Source organism: Humulus lupulus, chromosome 7 (assembly GCF_963169125.1).
Source record: "Humulus lupulus chromosome 7, drHumLupu1.1, whole genome shotgun sequence".
Taxonomy (NCBI): Eukaryota; Viridiplantae; Streptophyta; class Magnoliopsida; order Rosales; family Cannabaceae; genus Humulus; species Humulus lupulus.
The window spans coordinates 134,743,206-134,763,512 of record NC_084799.1 but is presented as its reverse complement, the minus strand read 5'-3'; the positions used below and the strand labels follow the sequence as shown (position 1 = coordinate 134,763,512).

General features: G+C 40.9%; 1 protein-coding gene across 1 annotated transcript; it reads left to right on the top strand.

Annotated features, from left to right (window-relative positions):
- The first annotated feature begins 236 nt into the window (after window positions 1-236).
- On the top strand, window positions 237-19,623 carry LOC133792209 (uncharacterized). The gene is made up of 8 exons (XM_062230125.1): window positions 237-465; window positions 706-903; window positions 1,002-1,263; window positions 1,359-2,277; window positions 2,549-2,773; window positions 3,164-3,304; window positions 19,138-19,296; window positions 19,357-19,623. The coding sequence occupies exons 1-8, from the start codon at window positions 237-239 to the stop codon at window positions 19,621-19,623; spliced, it is 2,400 nt and encodes a 799-aa protein (XP_062086109.1).
- The last annotated feature ends 684 nt before the right edge of the window (window positions 19,624-20,307 follow it).

The following is a 20,307-nucleotide window of genomic DNA, read 5'->3' as shown; positions in this document are numbered from 1 at the left end:
AGAACAAGCTGAAGAACTCCTATAGTGCACTGCAAGAGAAGATATTGGAGGTTACAAACTTGGGACTTTCTACAATAAATTTGTTTAATGAAGAGTCACAACATACTTAGTTGGAATGTCTGGGGCATTAATAAACGGGAGAAATAGAAGTCCCTGAGTTCGTTTTGTTTTGTGAATAAAATTGGTTTAGGAGCCTGTTAGAGACTAAGTTGCGTGGAAAAAAAATTGAGGAAGTGATGGCTTCTTATTTCAGTGACTGGAACTATTATACAGGACCAGCTTCTGAAGGAAGAATTCTTCTAATTTGGCAGGGGCTTAGTGTTTCTGTTGAGGTTTTGAAGGAAAGTGACCAGTTAATTCATGTCTATGTTCAAGAAGTGAGATCTAATAAAAAGTTTTGTGTTACTTTTGTTTATGGTAGGAATTTGATTGAGGAGAGACTGCAGCTTTGGGATGATCTTTCAGGTTTGTGTTTTCCAGCCACTCCTTGGCTTGTGGCTGGGGACTTTAATGCAGTTTTTTAGGTTACTAATAGAGTTTGTGGTCGTAACATTACTGCCCTGGAATTGGTGGATGCTAAAAAATGGAGAGCCTTAGGGTTGGTTGATGAGATGCGCACTAGAGGTTCACACTTCACTTGGACAAACAAGCAAGCTAATGAGGACAGAATCTACTCTAAACTGGACCGAATGTTTATAAATGAAGATTGGTTGGACTTATTCCCTCATGTTGAAGCTGTTGTTAACTGGGGAATGCTATCTGATCATTGCTTTTGCATTATCGAATCTGGAGCTGCCTTGAACTGTGGTGTCAAACCTTTTAGATTTTTTAATATGTGGACTGATCATGATAATTTTAAAGAGACAGTGATGCAGAGCTGGTGCAAGCCTAGTAAGGGTTATGGTCTGGAAAGATAATAAGGAAATTGGGTAGGCTCAAGCATGTCCTACGCAAGTTTAACAAGAGAACTGTGGGTGATGTAGTGCAAAATTATACTATAGTTAAGGAGAACTACCAAGCTGCTCAAATTTATCTTCAAGGTGACCCTCACTCAAAAGATTTTCAAAGAGAGGAAAGGTTAGCTGGTGAGATATTCTCTAATCATGCTAGAATATATGACAGCTTTCTTAGACAGAAAAGTAAAGTTAATTGGCTTCGTTATGGTGATGATAATACAGCATACTTTCACGCTTGTTTAAAACAGAGAAGGGCTTCTAACCGTATCACTTCTTTTGTTAATGAGACTGGTCAGTTAATTGAGAGGTTTGAGGATGTAGTGGCTCATTTGTGAATCACTTTCAAAAAATTATGGGAAGTCAGAGTAATGCCTCGGTGCCTATTTAGAGGTCTTGTTTCAGATATGGTAACAGTTTTTCTTTGGACCAACATATTTGTTTGATAAAGCCATTTACTAAAAAGGAAGTGGAAGATGCTTTGTTCAGTATTAGTCCAATTAAAATTCCGGGTCCTGATGGGTATGGATCAGGTTTTTTCAAAGTCATGTGGAAGGATGTGAGAGCAGAAATTTCAGAGGCCATTTTAGATTTCTTTGATCAGGGTCTGCTGCCTGAAGAGTTGAATAAGGCAACAATTTCTCTGATTCCTAAGATTGAAACCCCCACTAAGGCAGTGGATTATAGACCCATAGCATGTTGTAATACTATCTATAAATGTATTTCTAAAATGCTATGTGGTAGATTGACTAAGGTACTTCCTAGTCTAGTTAATCAAAATCAAGAAGCGTTTGTTAAGAACAGATTGTTGGCGCATAATATTCTTATACTTCAGGATATTATTAAAGGTTATAAAAGGAAAAACATCTCTCCTAGATGTGTGATGAAGATAGACCTGAGCAAAGCTTATGACATGTTAGATTGGCATTTTTTGGAGGATATTCTCATTGCTTTCTGTTTTCCCAACAGATTTATCAAGTGGGTGATGACTTGTTTGAAGGATACTTCTTATTCGATCTTAATGAATGGCAGGATTCAAGGGGGCTTTAGAGGTAAAAAAGGTCTACGACAAGGGGACCCTATTTCTCCTTTGTTATTTGTGCTAGTAATGGGATACTTTACTCGGCTTCTCTTTCAAGCTTCCCTAAACAAGAATTTCAGATATCATCCAAAGTGTAAGAATCTGAAAATTGTTAACCTTTGCTTTGCCGATGATTTGGTGATATTTTGCAAGGGAGTTTCTAACTCGGTTCAGATAATTAAAGATTGTTTCACTAAATTCAGTTTGGCATCTGGTTTGTCAGCCAATTTGGAGAAATCTCAGGTTTTCTTTGGGGGTTTGGCTGAGTTAGAGACTAAACAGCTGTTAAATAGGCTCCAATTTACTGAAGGGTGCTTTCCTCTAAAATATCTTGGAGTTTCTCTTCGGACTACAAACTTGAGGCTGGCGACTGTGCTATTATTATTAAAAAGATCCAGCTGAAGCTTCACACTTGGTCTAGTCATCATCTCTCTTTTGCTAGGAGGGCTCAATTGATTAATTATGTTCTACTGGGTATTCGAACATTCTGGATGAGTATTTTCATTCTTCCCAGGAGTTTTATCAAGGAAATAGATCAATTATGCAGAAACTTTCTCTAGAGGATCAAGGAAGTAACATCAATCGAAGTAAAATGCATCTTACAGCCTGGGATCAAGTGTGCCTGCCTAAGAGCCTGGGTGGTCTTGGTTTTAAGGAAGGGGCCAATTGGAACAAAGTGTTACTAGCTAAATTTGTTTGGGCTGTATCCTCTAAAAAAGACATTCATTGGGTGAAATGGGTAGATTCCGTTTATCTTAAGGGGCAGAATTTCTGGGAATATAAAATCCAATAGGATGTGAGCTAGAATTGGAGAAAGATAGCCAATTTGAGATCTGCTTTTCCCTTTAAAAACCTGGAGGAGGCAGCTAAGAACAACAAGATTAGTTTGAGAGCACTATATAATCGGATGCTTAATAAAGATAGAGTGCCTTTTGCAAATGTGGTCTGGTGTACTATAGTTGTGCCTAAACATAGGTTTATTTTGTGGCTAGCTACTCTAGGACACCTTCTCACCCGTGACAAGCTATATCTATGCCAGTTGAAGTTAACATCCTTACTTTATCCGGTCTGTGAAGAGAAGCAGGAATGACATTCCCATCTATTTTTTGCTTGTCATTTTTCTCAACAGGTTAGAGCCAAAATGGAGGAATGGATGGGAATGGATATTGGGCCGAGTAGATATGAGGAGTGGAGCTCTTGGATGGTTGGAAAGCCTAAGGGCCTAAAGCAAAAGGTAGCTGCTGCAGCACTAGCAGCTGCTGTGTATATGGTGTGGTGGAACCGAAACAAATGTATTTTTTGAATTTAGCTTAATGTCTGTAGGGTATGTTGTTCAATTGATCAAGTTTTATTTGAAAACTAGGCTAACTAGGCTTCCTAAGCTGAAAGTTAAGAAAAATGACTTAGCTTTTTTTGAGAATTTTGTTCAGTTGTAAGGTTGGTTGGCTGGCTCGGATTGAGCTTGTTTTGTATCTGTTTTCATTGAATTTCAATATAATCATATTTTCATCAAAAAAAACTATACCAAATAATTTGCATCACCAAACACCATATGTACAGTCGATGCCTAATAAGGTGCATCATCAAGCACCATCTATACGGCCTACGATGAGAAAAGTGCGTCTCTCAGCACTAAGTTTACGGTAATAACCGCATACTCACTAAGCAAAGTGTGTTTGCCAGCAATAAGCTTACGGTAATAACCGCACCCTCTTAATCAACTCAGTTACTAATAAGAATAACAAAAAAAAGTATACAATAAGGATACACAACCCTAACTCATTTCAATATTATACGGTCATAACCATTTCTAGATACAATAGGGCCAATGTCCGCTCTACGTTCAAATGCCAACTTTTCTTACCTCAGGTTCTGTGCAAGAATCAAGACGACCTCGAATTTGATCTCCCCACAAGCATCTCGGAAACCCTAGTCACAATAATACAATTCAGTTTTCCATAAACCACAACCCACCATAACTTTTCTATAGACCTGTCTAGGCCCCAAATATTCTTTAAACATGTCCCAATATGACTTAGGAACCTTAGTTTTAAATCCTCTAAGGTTACCCATAAAAAATCATTGAAATCAGACCTGAAAAAAGGTTGACAACATGGGTTGGTTGCCGATTTCCCAAGGCTGGTCGACGAGCCTATAAATACAGTCTGCCAGTCCAAAGCATGTCGATCAACCAGCTTTCTACAAAGAGCCAAAACTTCAATTTTCCAAATTTTCAAGCTTATCAAATTCGACCCCAAACCTATTTCTAGCCTATTAAAAGCATAATTTTGACCTTAAATCAAACATACAACACCAAACACACCACTTAGGCACTCTATCAACCTCCAATTTCAAATTCTAAGCAGCAAGAATTGAAATTCTAGGGATCTAAACCCAATTTTTACCAAATCCATAAAATGAACTCAATTCTTGGATTCCAATCTGAAATCAAGTTTTAAAACAACTAATAAGTATGTTATCATCACTTACACACAAATTCAAATAGCCTATGACACTAAATATCAAAATTAACTTCAAAGAAACCCAAATTCCTTCAAGAACACTCAAGAGCAACCATGGAAAAATAGGTAGAGGTGCGCCTGCTGCAAAAAATCTAAAACCTATGTTTAGTGGTGACCCATAGCAGCTTCGAAATCCACTTGGGAGCTTGAATCTCCTCTTGAGTTCCTCAAATTTGGTGACCTCAAACTTAGCCTCAAGGTTTTATGTTAGATGAGTTTGAAGAAGAACTAAAAGAGGGAAGAAGAAAAGAACGTGAAGGTTCCCAAGGGATCAAGACTTAGAAGATTCTTGTCCAATTCCATGGAAAAAAGACCATTTTTCCCTTAAATACACTTAACCTCGAAACTAACACTAAGGGCATTTTATTCATTTGCCTAAAAACCTAATTACATCACTAATCTCCAAATTATCAACTAACCATCAACATAACTATTCCACCAATAAATTCAACTTTACCAATCATCCCAAATTAGGCATTCTTAAAATACCCTTTGGCTCGACCCGAGTTGGGTTTTTATCCCCATTGTGACTTTCTGCTAAAATCGTCCAAAATGATCCACTCATGTCGTATATCACATTGTTGACAACGATTTTGGCCAACTATGAGTAGATGCAAATACAACAATAATCCTAACAGCCTTGAACATAAAATAAAATGACACAACCAATTTTATAGTGGTTCAGCCCCAATTTATTGGTAATAGCCTAATCCACTTTGAAGTGTGATATATGAACTTATACTTAAGATCATATGAACCTGAGCCAACTGAGTTTCTTAAGAATAAGTCGAAAAATACAATGTTTCTAGAGAATTCTCCCAGTCTAAGTTTCAAAAAGTCCCCCCAAATGATCCATGAGCTCTATATTTATAAGCTCATGGATCTTACATGAAAGGTCTCTCATTTCGATTGGGTCCTTGGTTGTTTTAACCAATTTTAAATAAAATAATAAACAAATTCAAATTACAACAACGTGGCTACTACTTCAGGATATCTGAGAGACTCATGCTGTAGTTACGGGAAATTCAAGTTGTAGTTGTTACTGAGATTCGTAAAATATTCACTGGGCAGCTAACTCTTGAGACTCTGACATACCCAGTCGGCTAAATCTTTCTTCTAATGTAGCTCGTCGGGTAAACCTCCCTTAAGATATTGCTGGTCGAGGAAGAACTGCCTGACCAGGTAAATTCATACCTGGTCGGGTGAATCACTCTCTGCCCAGGTAAATTTTTACCTAGTCGAGTAAATCACCTCCTGGCCGTGTAAAACCATCTTTTTGGCCAATGTTCTTCCGACTAGTGAAATGATGACTCTGTAGGTCATCTTCTAATCCTTACACTACTCTTGTCCAATACGTTCATTCACTATTATTGTGCTACTTGACGACCATGCATTTCCACGTGTCACTTCTGATTGCCACGTTATTGAACTAAAATTTTGGGGATAACATTTGACCCCCAATTTTATCATATGATTTTTCTCATATGATAAACTTTTTCTCTAACTAGTAGTTATTCAGGTCGTCCAAAAGCATAATAAAAGTCCGACTAGTTAAATCCCAAAAATTAAGTAACTAATCAGAGATTGAACAAATACCACATCAATTACCTCCACGTGATTACCCACCAGAAAATTTAATAATTTTCATGTCTCGAAATTCCAAAACATGACTCTTTTCATTCTCCTACCTTTTTCAAATAGATCCACGATTGAACATTTCACTCCATGAAAATGGTAGTTACCAGTTCCCCATTTAGTGGGATAATAGGAGAGAGAACATATTAGGAGTTGTATGGTAATTGAGGGTTTCCCTCTTTTCCTATATATAACCCACGCACGCCTCTCCTTTACAAACAAAAGAAAATATCGCAAAAACCACTTCTTCTTGTCTTGGTCGATTCTCCCTCAAAGCTCCCAAGAGTGCTTCATTTTCTTCAAGTGAATCAAAGGCATATCTTAAGAAATCAAGGGCTCTTCCATCCATTAGGGTAATTTTTCTCTTCTTTTACTTCTCTTTAAAACATTTTGAAGCTTTAAAATTTTGCACGCACTATGCTAGAACATGTGGTGGCTGAAACCCACTTTTGGAATGCTTTCTTTAGAATTTTTGTTATCAATATTTGAAGGATAGTGTTTTTGTGGCTGTTTTGATGTAGTTTAGGCTTTGGGTTAGCCAATTTCACTTCCAATTTTATGAAATTTTAGAGAAAAAATAATTTCCCATCTTCAAACATACATTCAGGTTCATGGGTTTGTATGAACTCTTGGTGTTTTCATGAAACCTTTGCAAACCCTTGAAATTCCCCCTTTTGATCTTGTTTGTGTGCCCCATGAATAGAAAAATGTGTTTGTGCTCCACATTATACCCCATGCCTTTTAGCCGATCAGATTCGTATTTAGCCATTCCCTTTTTTAGGCTTTGACTACTAGGATTCCATTTAGCCGATAGGATCACCAAGCTAGCCCCTTGATTTTCACATATGGCTCTTCAAAACCCTCTATCCATTTGGGTGCTTTAACTCCTTGGGACCTTGTAATCGATTGGGTAGTTTTGGCCAGTTACCTCTCAAATAACTTTGGTTGTCTAGGCTCCTCGGAAACTTGCTAGCCGATTGGATGTTATCTTTGGCTTCTCGGAACATGCTCATACGCTTTATCACACAGCAGTCGAGTGCCTTGACCCATGTGCTCCAGTCAATCGAATCACAGTCGTGACTCCATGGAAACCCCTAGCCACTTGGACATTCTTGGCCCTTCGGAACCAATTTAACTCGGAAGAATGCCTTGGCCACTCAGATTACGCACCCAACCACTCGGATTTGTGCATATTTGGTTGAGCACAAAAACCCATAATTCAAACACACACAACACAAAATTATAGGCCTAATTCCCCCAAACACATAGTACCAAACAAAAATTTATATTTTCCTTGTGAACTCCTTAAAATTGTTAGCATTGCTCAAAAATGTTTTTATCTGGGCAGTAAAATGTTTTCACTGCTCAGAAAAAAAATTCACAGGGCAGTAAATATTTTCACTTTACATTCACCTTCTATTTGGTTTACTCACCTCCCCATATTTTTTGTAGATGAATCGATTCGACTATAGGGGAGGTGACAACCAAACAGACTCAGATTCTTCATCTCCCAAGTCAAGTGGCACCTCTTCGAGCATCGATTCTTCTTCCAAATCTCCAAGCAAACAAACTCCCGAAGACCGTCTTCGTTGTCTCAAGAAAATCCTTCCCCGATCAGCTTTATACTTCGTTCACGAAGAGTGGTTCCTTAAGCAGCAATGTCAGCACCAACCAATGAGGGTGAAAAAGTCCAACCAACTCCCTCAGGAACAAGATCCCCAAGTAGCTCGTAGAGCGACACAAAAGGTAGTGGAACGAGTGCCTTTTGTGGGAGAAAACTATTGGAAGAAGCTTAGACTGAAGCCTCTTCAAAGCCTCCTCCTCAAGTTTACAAAACTAGTATTCCCAAGAGAAAGGCTAACCAGACTTTTGTAACAAAAATTTAACAATCTGCTACACTCAAACTGAGGAAAGAAGAAGATTGTGTTCCTTCATGGTTCGTAGCTAAGGCTTCTAAGCTAAACTCTAAAATGCTCGATAGACACATTCAAACTTTGGGGCTTGAAGGAGTGAATATGGTATGTCCGCACCCAAACTAGAGAGCCAATAATCCTTGTGGAGCCTATTGTGCGTTGTCTAGGTATCACATTTATGTAGGAGCTACTATCCTTTTGCATCCTTTCTTTAGGTCAATAGCAGATTACTTTAATGTTTCTCCCTTCAAAATTGCTCCAAACGGGATACAAGCCCTATCTGCTCGATACATTCTCTACCACTTATAGGGCTAGAACCCACCTACCCCTCATGTGGTACATTATTTGTTCGATTTTAGGACCATTCCCAACCATAAGAATACATGTTTTTTCTACCTCTTTCATGGGCAAAAAGGGGTTAAGTATCTTCATGGTATTGCCCATAAATCAAATCCTGGAAAGTATTATACGATAACTTTCTTACTCTAGACATTAAAGCCAACAACTTGGCTTTAACGCATGCAGGCCCTTTTAATCAACCTCTATCGACAAGGGAAATGCATTCCGGGACAGAGTATCTTCCTACCGGGACAGAGTATCTTCCTAACATGCCCATTGATGAGAAGGATGTTGAGCAGTTGGTCACCTTGGAAAATCTTCAATTGTCGGGGTTGTTATAGAATAACCAAGACATTGTTGTGGGTAGCAATACTGATGAAGGAAACACTACTGACAAGTCAAATGCAAATACTAAAGTAGTTACCGACTAGTTCTCTCCTGAACCATCTCCTCAACCATGTCGACCGAGTGATCTTATCATCAGAGAACCTCTTCTTGAAAATCCCCACCGACCCTCCTTCCCCACCAAGTCATGCAAAGGAAAAAGCATTGAGTTTCCCAGAGAAGACAGCTCATCGTCGGAAGGCGAGGACGATATTTTTGATGAAATTCTGAACTCAGATTTTTCTACTAATAGTAACCATAGTTACATTTTGAGAATGATCATGATGACATTTTGTATAATTTTTATTCACTTTTGTTTATTTCTCGTTTCCACTAACAAGGTTTTTGCTTTACTTTTATGCAGATCCAGCCATGTTCAAGCAGTTCAACACTCCATCTGCCCAAAAGAGGAACACTTTTGAAGGTAGCAGCTTGAATCCTCCAAGCAAGGTCGTGAGGATTGCACTGCCCAACCAGTGGAGACCATCCGACAAGTTAGTAACTATCTCACGCATGACTTCTCCGTCTATTCCGCCTTCTGCTATCCTACAAACTACCCGACCAACCGGCTTAAGCGAGCCCCTTCGCATTGCTTGTAACGTCATACTTCCTTAGAGTCATTACTAAGTGAGTTAAAAACGTGCCATTAGCTCGCTAATCGAGGTTTTAGGTCAAATGTGTGACTAAACTAAGACAAAATTTGTTAATTGACATTGAATATAAAATATTTGTTTATTCATTAAAAACATAAAGAGTTATACATTTGGGATCCCGAAATACTATTTAGAACGGTCGACTTAGGAGAAAAATCTATACCAATACATTACATCTTCCCAAAATAACCCACGATGTGGCAGCCAGGTAGGCCGAACATGTACCCGTCGCTCCACGCTCTCCATACTCATGGTTTGTCGACCTTTCTTTCGCCTTTACCTGCACCATAGAGCACTCGTGAGCCAAAACCCAGCAAGAAAACTGAACACAAAACAGATAACATATACATATCTATTAACAGCATATAACAAACCAGCCAACATGCTAAACACATAGCGGTCATGTCTTCCCAGGCGCTTTACCAGGCCCTAGGTTCGCGGTCTTCACTGAGAGGATGACTCCAACATCCTAGGAGGGTATCACCCTAACGGCCTGCACTTCGTGTGCTCAACACCGTTCCCAGCCCCTTCCCGTACTCAGCTTTGCACTCCGTGTGCTCAACGTCGTTCCCGGCCGCTTGCCGTACTTGGCTTTCTGCCGTCCTCAGCCTTCACCGTTTCCGACCTTCGCTGTTCATTCAAAAATATGCACTACATAGCATAAATCAACAAATATTTAAACATATACTAAGCATAACCAATAGGGCTACGCCCTACAATTCAATCAATAGGGCCATGCCCTTCAATACAATCAATAGGGCCACGCCATGCTCTACGGGTACAACAATTTTCTTACCTGTGTCCCAAGCTATCTGAGCACCGCAATTCCGAGCACAGTCCTCTAACATGAGCCTCGTTGAAAACCTAGTCACAACATATTTATAATAGCCATCCATCAAGTTCTAATCCAATAAATAACTTCAATACATAAATCTAGCCTCTGGGACCTTGGATTCTACCAAACTGGGTAGTAGAAACCATCCCGGGCCTTAACATTTGAGTTCTCGAGCTAAATACTTTCAAACAGCCAAAATTCTGCATTTGGGCCGCGGCCCAGCCCCCCTTAAGGGTTGGGCGCGCCCCAAGTCAGAGGTAAAATGCCTCTCAGCTAATGGACATGGGCCACAACGCACCAACCTTGCACCGCAGCACCTGGCCAACTCTCCGAGGTCCCCAGGCCTATAAACTCAAGTGGGTCGCGGTGCCTGATGAATAGGGCCGCGACTCGAGCATGAAACTCAGAAATCCCAGGCAATTTTACAAGCTAATTACCATGACAATCACCAATTCCAAGCCTTAATCCTAGAATTCTGCCTAGGATTAATATCCAAACAACATAACTAGCTTAAACATCCATAAATCAAACAGAAAGTCTCATAAACACCTAAATTCCAACTCCCAAAAATTCTAACAAAATAGAGAAAGTTTAAACAAAAAAACATGCTTCAATCCCTTACCTCTGAGTTAACTTCAACTTGAGCTAAATTCCAATTTCCACAAACTTCAATTCTCCCCAAGCTCAATAAACCTCTAGATTTGAATTCCTAGGCTTGATTTCCTCCAAAATCCTCAAACATCGTGAGAGAGAGAAATAATCAGTGGAGAGAGAAAACCAAAAACTAAGTACTCTTCTGTTTCTTTTTTCCCTTCTAACACCTTCTAGTGCTTAGCAGTCAAAGAAATCTAAGTATATCCCTTGCCAAATGTCCGAATCCCCCCCCCCCCCTTAAGCCTATCTACATCCTTAAGTGACCCAAGGGCAATTCTGTCATTTCCCATATCTCGCTAACTCCTTGAGTGTTCATATAAATCCCCATTTAATCCCAACATATTCAAATCATAGCTAAATTACTACCCATTACTCGATAAATCTCGAACACACATAACATTCCCAAAATACCCTTAGGCTCCTCCCAAGCCGGGTATTTGACCTCGTTGTGACTTTCTAGCAAAACTGATCCCTAGGACCATCTTAGATCATGCATCACAAATATATCACCACTTACCCGTGGTATCACTCACAATATACACAAATATCACATTTATTCCCTCAACGGGCTAAAATTACAAATATGCCCCTAACAACCAAATGGGGCCCACATGCATATTTAATTTACCTAAACATGCGTTTCTAATCACATAATCATCGAATTCACATATTAACGTAAATTAATCAATTATCGCCCTCCCAACATGCTAATCAAGGCCCTAAGCCTTATTAGCAAAATTGGGACGCTACAACTATCCCCTCCTTATTGAAATTTCGTCCTCAAAATTACCTAAATAGCTCGGGATATCGATCCCGCATATTTGTCTCAAGTTCGCACGTCGCCTCTTCTACCTTGTTGTTCCTCCACAATACTTTTACTAAGGCGATGGTCTTTCTCCACAAGTCCTTATCCTTTCGGTCAAGAATCCGAACCGGCTTCTCCTCATATGATAAATTCTGATCCAGCTCCAAGTTCTCATGACTCAGCACATGTGTAGAATCTGATGCATACTTCCGGAGCATGGATACATGAAACACATTGTGAACCCCTGATAGAGCTAGAGGCATCACCAATCTATAAGCTACCTCTCCAACCCATTCCAGAATCTCAAAGGGGCCAACAAACCATGGGCTCAGCTTTCCCCGTACACCAAACTGTTTCACCCCTCGCAAGGGAGAAACTCTAAGAAATACATGGTCACCGACTTGAAATTCTATGCTCTTGCGTCTCAAGTCTAAGTAACTCTTCTGGAAACTCTAGGAGGCGAGCATTCGACCTCTAATCTTTTAAATTGCCTCATTGGTCCTCTGAATAACCTCAGGACCCAGATATCTCCTCTCACACATCTCATCCCAATGGATAGGGGATCTACACTTTCTCCCATATAACATCTCATATGGAGCCACTCTGATAGTCGCCTGATAACTGTTATTGTACGAAAACTCAATCAAAGGGAGATAGTTACTTCAAGATCCTCCAAAATCCAACACACAGCCTCGTAACATATCCTCTAGTATCTGAATTGTCCTCTTAGACTGTCCATATGTCTGAGGATGATAAGCGGACTAAACCGCAACAGCATGCCCATAGCCTTCTGCAGGCTCTCCCAAAATATGGCGGTAAAGGTGGGGTCCCTGTCAGATACTATCGACCTTGGAGCCCCATGAAGTTGTACAATTTCCTTCACATACAACTCAGCATACTGCTCCACAGTGTAAGTTGTCCTAACAGGAAAAAAGTGGGCGGACTTAGTATACCTGTCTACAACCACCCACACTGAATCATGCTATCCCACGGTCTTCGATAACCCAACCACGAAGTCCATGGTGATATCCTCCCATTTCCACTCCGAAATCCCTAGAGGTTGCAACAACCCTGCTGGCCTCTGATGTTCAGCCTTTACCTGCTGACAAGTTAAACACTTGGCCACATAATCAACCACATCCATCTTCATTCCCGACCACCAATACAAAGTTCTCTAATCTTGGTACATCTTTGTCGTACCCAAAAGTAAAGAATAAGGAGTGGTATGAGACTCATCCAAGATCTCTCATCGAACACCAGAATCCATCGAAACGCAAATCTGACCTTTGTACTTCAGTAGTCCCATCTTTGAAATAGAGAAGTCTTTAGCCGCTCTTGCTAAGACGCTCTCTTTGTATTCTCTCAATTGGGGATCCTCCCCTTGTGCCTCCTTGATCCTTTCAAGGAGTGTAGACTGAAGAGTGATGTTGGCTAACTGACCAACCACTAACTCTATACCCGCTCTAGTCATATCTTCTGCTAACTTGTCTGATATCTGCCTCGAACTAAACAACTATCCTAGGCCCTTCTGACTCAGTGTGTCGGCCACTACATTGGCCTTCCCAGGATGATATAGAATATCACAACCATAATCATTTACCAATTCCAGCCAACGTCTTTGGCGCATGTTCAGATCCTTCTGAGTAAAGAAGTACTTCAAACTCTTATGGTCGGTGTATATTTCGCACTTCTTGCCATATAGATAATGTCTCCAATCCTTAAGTGCAAATACCACCGCTGCCAATTCTAGATCATGTGTGGGATATCTCTGTTCATAATCCTTCAGTTGTCTTGATGCATAGGCTATCATCTTTCCAGCTTGCATCAGTACACATCCCACACCCTGTGTGGAAGCATCACAATAAATTACAAACTTCTCATTGTTTGACGGTAGACTCAAAACTGGAGCGGTGATCAGTCGTCACTTCAATTCCTTAAAACTGTTCTCACACATGTTTGTCCATACATACTTAGTCTTCTTACAAGTCAATTTGGTAAATGGTGTGGCTATTCTAGAGAATCCCTCGATGAACTGCCGATAGTACCCTGCCAATCACAAAAAGCTCCTAACCTCTGGTACACTGCTCAGCCTAGGCCAATCTCTCACTGCCTCAATCTTGCTTGGGTTAACCAGAATCCCCTCCTTACTGACAATATGACCCAGAAATGTTACTTGCGGTAGCCAAAACTCACACTTACTAAACTTAGCATATCACCTATGCTCCCTCAATCGTTGTAACACCAGGCGTAAATCTTTCTCGTGCTCTGTCTCTGACTGAGAGTACACCATTATGTCATCAATGAACACAATCACAAACTTCTCCAAATAGTCCTTGAAGACCTTATTCATCAAACCATAAAGGTTTCTGGGGCGTTGGTTAATCCAAAGGACATAACCAGGAATTCATAGTGTCCACACCTCGTACAGAAAGCAGTGTTTGGTATGTCCTCCTCTTTAATCCTTAACTGGTGGTAGCCTGACCAAAGGTCAATCTTAGAGAAAATTTATCTTCCCCTGTAGTTGGTCAAACAAGTCGTAAATCCTAGGTAGTGGGTACTTTTTCTTAATGGTCAACTTGTTCAGCTCCCTATAGTGAATACACATCCATAAGGATCCATCTTTCTTCTTGACGAACAACACTGGAGCACCCCATGGTGAAAAACTCGATCTGATGAATCCCAAATCCAGTAACTCTTGCAACTGAATCTTCAATTCCTTCAACTCTACCAGAGCCATTCTATAAGGTATCCTAGATACTGGCTCTGCCCCTGGCACCAATTCAATATTAAGCTCGATCTCTCGGTGTGGCGGGAATCCTGGCAAATCTGCCGGGAATAAATCTAGAAACTCACATAACAGTCTGGTCTCACTCGGTGCAACTGGCATACCTCTATAGGTATCCACAATGGTTGCTAAGAATCCTATGCAACCCTTCTGCATCAGGACTCTAGCCTTCAGTACCAAAATCATAGGTACTCGCGGTCCACTCACTGTCCCCATGAATACAAAGGGTACATCCCCTTCTGGTTCAAAGGTCACCATTCTTCCCTTGCAGTCAATCATCGCCCCATAATTTGATAACCAATCCATCCCTAGGATCATATCAAAATCACCCATTGCTAGCTCAATCATATCAATAGAGAAATCCTTATTGGTAATGCTCTAACCCATCTCCTAGACACTACCAGCTCCCCAGTTGGCAACAAAGTCTTAAATCCTCTAGCATAGAAATCACTAGGTCTACAAAACTGATCTATCACTCTAGCAGAAACAAATGAATGAGTATCCCCTGAATCAATCAATGCAGTAAAAGAAGAACCAGCACTAGAAATCTGACCTGTCACGACCGAGGGGCTATCCTCAGTCTGGGTCAAGGTAAATACTTTGGCAGGAGCGAGACTATCACTCTGCTTTGGCTCTTCCTTCCTGGCTTGTGGGTAGTCCTTCCTCAGATGACTAATACTCCTACAAGTAAAGCAGGCCCTAATCCTGCACTCTCTCTAATGTCGTTGACTGTACCGAGGACACACTAGGAAACTCCTCTAGTTTTCTCCCTCGCCCTGGCGGCCACTGAAAGCACCCCGTGCCCTCCTATCTGAGCCAGGAAGAATAAAAGAGTCTAGGCCCTTTCTCTTCTGCTCACTGGGGCCACTACCCCGACTAAATCCAGTGAAAGGAGGCACCGTCCTCCGAGCATCGCACCTAGCAGCGCCTTCTCTCCATATCTGATCCTAGGCCCCCTCAACTGTAAGGGCCTTATCCATTACCTGTTCATAAGTGGTAGTCCCCGAATCCAAGGTTATCTTGACATCACAAGCGATCATGACATTCAATCCCCACACAAATTGATCCCTCCGTGCCATGTCAGTCGACACCAAATCTGGCGCAAACTTCGCCAACCGGTCAAACTTTAAAGCATACTCAGTAACTGTCATTCGATTATGAGTCAGGTAGGTAAACTCATCAACCTTCGCAGCTCAGACTGCAACACTGTAATACTTCTCATTAAAAAAATTCTTGAACTCTTCCCAGGTCATAACTGCAACATTCCTACTCTACGACACAACATCCCACCAGATGCGGGCATCTTCTCTCAACATGTAGCTGGCACAAGCTACTCTCTCATTCCCTTCCACCCTCATGAAATCCAGGATGGAAGAAATCATATCCATCCATTGCTCTGCCCGCAGTGGATCTAGTCCACCCTCGAAGGTGGGAGGTTGCTGCTTCCTGAACCTCTCATACAAAGGTTCCCATCTATTCTCCACAACAGGCTAGGCTGGCACTGGTGCCACAACCTGTGGATGTTGCAACCTTATGCCCTGCGGAGGGGTCTGTTGCCTCAACTATCAAAGCTCTTCTTCTATTCTGTGAAGTCTAGCTTCTATCTCGGCAAATAACTGTTGCCAATTCGATGGGGCAGATGGAGGGTCCTGGCCCTGGTTGTCATCCTCAGCCCTATTGCCGCGGAGTCTGATTGATCGCTGAGGCATCACAATAATATGCCTACAATCAATGACGTCGCTCATTAGGCATGATAAAAACATCCAAAACCACCTCCCAATTTTGCATCAACCAACCACAGCCAACAATCCACATAACACATATTACATACAAAAATCAAGGGGCCATGCCCTAGCATCATGCATATGCCAACTCATTCAACATGCTCTATTAAAATAAGCAGGCAAACATGGAACTTTAACAAACAATCAAGCATATAATTCAATAATTACTAACCAAACCCTGAGTCGAGCTTGTCACTAGCAGCAAGCGTACATGTTCGGTCGATCTCTAGGAACCATAAACCTTGGCTCGCTCTGATACCAAGTTGTAACACCCTACTTCCTTAGAGCCGTTACTAAGTGAGTTAAAAACGTGACATTAGCTCGCTAATCAAGGTTTTAGGTCAAAAGTGTGACTAAACTGAGACAAAATCCGTTTAATGACATTGAATATAAAATATTTGGTTATTCATTAAAAACATACAGAGTCATACATTTGGGATCCCAAAATACTGTTTAGAAAATGCTTTACATCTCAAAATACATTTACGATCGACTTAGGCGACAAATCTATACCAATACATTACATCTTCCCAAAATAACCCTGGTCGTGGCAGCCAAGTAGGCCGAACATGTACCCGTTGCTCCACGCTCTCCATATTCATGCTTGGTCGACCTTTCTTTTGCACTTTCCTGCACCATATAGAACCCGTGAGCTGAAGCCCAGCAAGAAAACTCAACACAAAACGAATAACATATACATATCTATCAACAGCATTGAACAAAGCAGCCAACAGGCTACACAAATAGCAGTCATGCCGTCCCAGACGCTTTACCAAGCCCTGGGTTTGCGGTCTTCACAAAGAGGATGACTCCAACATCCTATGAGAATCTCACCCTAACGGCCTACACTCCGCGTGCTCAACATCGTTCCTGGCCCCTTTCCGTACTCAGCTTTGCACTCCGCGTGTTCAACGTCGTTCCCGGCCGCTTGCTGTACTCAGCATCCTGCAATTCTCGGCCTTCAACGTTTCCGGCCTTCGTCGTTCATTCACAAATATGCACTACATAGCATAAATCAACAAATATTTAAACATATACTAAACATAAATAATAGGGCTACACCTTGCAATTCAATCAATAGAGCCATGCCCTACAATACAAGTAATAGGGCCACACCCTGCTCTACGGGTATAACAGTCTTCTTAAATGTGTCCCAAGCTATCTGAGCACTGCAATCCCGAGCACAGTCCTTTAACACGAGCCTCGTTGAAAACCTAGTCACAACATATTCATAATAGCCATTCATCAAGTTCTAATCCAACAAATAGCTTCAAGACATAAATCTAGCCTCCGGGACCTTGGATTCTACCAAACTGGGTAGTAGAAACCTTCTCGAGCCTTGCATTTGAGTTCCCGAGCTAAAAGCTTTCAAACACCCAAAATTCTGCATTTGGGCTGTTGCCCAGCCTCCCCTTAAAGGTCGTGGCACGCCCCAAGCCAGAGGCAAAATGCCTTTCAGCTTACGGACACGAACCGCAGTGCACCAACCTTGCACCACGACGCCTGGGCAACTCTCCGAGGTCCCCTAGCCTATAAACTCAAGCGGGTCATGGTGCTTGATGAATAGGGCTGCGTCTTGAGCCCGAAACCCAGAAATCCAATGCAATTTTACGAGCTAATTACCCTAAAAATCACCAATTCCAAGCCCAAATCCTATAATTTTACCTAGGATTCATATCCAAACAACATAACTAGCTTAACCATCCAGAAATCCAATAGAAAGTCTCACAAACACCTAAATTCCAACTCCCAAAAATTCTAGCAAAACAGGGAAAGTTTAAACAAAAAAAAACATGCTTTAATCCCTTACCTTTGAGTTAACTTCGACCTGAGCCAAATTCAAATTTCCACAAACTTCAATTCTCCCCAAGCTCAGCAAACCTCTAACTTTGAATTCCTAGGCTTGATTTCCTCCAAAATCTTCAAACACCAAGAGAGAGAGAGAATCGGTGGAGAGAGAACCAAAAACTGAGTACTCTTCTGTTTCTTTTTTTCCTTCTAACACCTTCTAGTATCTTAGTAGTCAAAGAAATCTAAGTATATCCCTTGCCAAATGTCCAAAATCCGCCTTAAGGCTATCAGCATCCTTAAGTGACCCAAGGGAAATTTCGTCATTTGCCATATCCCACTAACTCCTCGAGTGTTGCTATAAATCCCCGTTTAATTCCGACATATTCAAATCATAGCTAAATTACTACCCATTACTCGATAAATCCTGAACACACATAACATTCCCAAAATACCCCTAGGCTCCTCCTAAGTCGGGTATTTGACCCAGTTGTGACTTTCTAGCTAAACTGCTCCCTATGACCGTCTTGGATCGTGCATCACAAATATATCACCACTTACCCGTGGTTTCACTCACAATATACACAAATATTGCATTTATGCTCTCAATGGGATAAAATTACAAATATGCCCCTAATAACCCCATGGGGCCCCCATGCATATTTAATTCATCTAAACATACATTTCTAATCACATAATCATCGAATTCACATATTCACGTAATTAAATCAATTATTGCCCTCTCAGCACGCTAATCAAGGCCCTAAGCCTTATTAGAAAATTTGGGACGCTACATTTCTGGTGAGTATGGCAAAGAGTTACTAGACCACACTCTTCACCATGCAACAACAACTCAGACCTTTGATACTCTACCCGGGCAAAGTGTTGAAGTTGTCCTTCACAAAGGTCTCGCTGAAATAATGAGTGTAAGCATCTTATCACAAAAAGCACTCACTTTCTTATCGATAGTTCTTATTCTGAATACTTTTTTGGTTATTTACTCTAGGGACTCATCACTGATAGTCATGCTCAACGCCGAGCAATCGACTATAAGGAGCTGTTCAAGGTCTTGAATGATCAATTGGTGGAAGTCGAGGCAAAGATTGAATTTCTGACTAAGTCTAAGAAAAATCTCCAAGAAAAGATTGAACAGGCAGAGAAAGCAGTTGCTGACTGGGATAGATCTCTGAATGATTTGGTTGATGAGAACAACAAACAAATTTAGGCCAACAAAAGGTTGACGAATCAACTGGTGGAGAAAACTCAAGAGAATGAGGAGCTCAAACAAGACAAGGAAACCAATCTTGCTCGTGATGAAGAAATCTGCGTCAACTACTTCTTTCAGATATGGAAGTTAAACAAGCCTCTTATCCTTGACTTTCAATCTGAAGAGGCAAGGGCGAAAGATCTTGCCAAATGTGAAGCTAATGTAAACGAGGAGGCAGCTCTTCCAGCTGGCACTGTACCTGCCTCTCCTGCTCTATCATTTTGACCAAAGGAGGTTTCAGATGTTGACGACGGTGTTGACTAGCCAAGGACCAGTTTCCCTGACTAGTAAGCTTGCGCATCCGAGTAGGGAGCCTCCTACCGAACCAGCAAAATCTTTGTATCTGGCTAGTAGTTCACTTGTTTTCTTTATACTTTTGTTGAGACAACTGCTTCTTATCAACTTTGATATTTTGCTCATACAGCCGAGCTGTTTGACATTTACGCTTTACTTCTCTTAAACCATTCTAAGTCTTTTGTGAATATTAAAGTCTTTTTTATTTATGTCTTATATTTTCACATGAGTATTTAGTTTTCTAACTTAAAAATTATATACATTTCATAAGTCCCTACTAAGTATACTTTCTCACACTCTTATTCCTTTAACATTTTATAAGCAAAATGTTTATTTTCACACGAATATCTGCTTCTAACTTCGAATCTTGAAAAATTCAAAGTTACTTAAGCTTTGTTAAACAAGTTAGCTTAATGGCCTTTTTTTACTTCAAAAATTTACAAGTCAGCCTAAAAACAAATATTTTAACTCGTGCTCTCATTGCCTGTGTTCAATTATATACTAGTATACCCTATGTGCCCCCCAAGTGATCGAGGGTTGAAAGATCCAGGTCGGAGATTTGGTCCTCAGAAAGATGTTGATGGGCAGCAACTCTCAAGCTCACCTTTTCTCGCT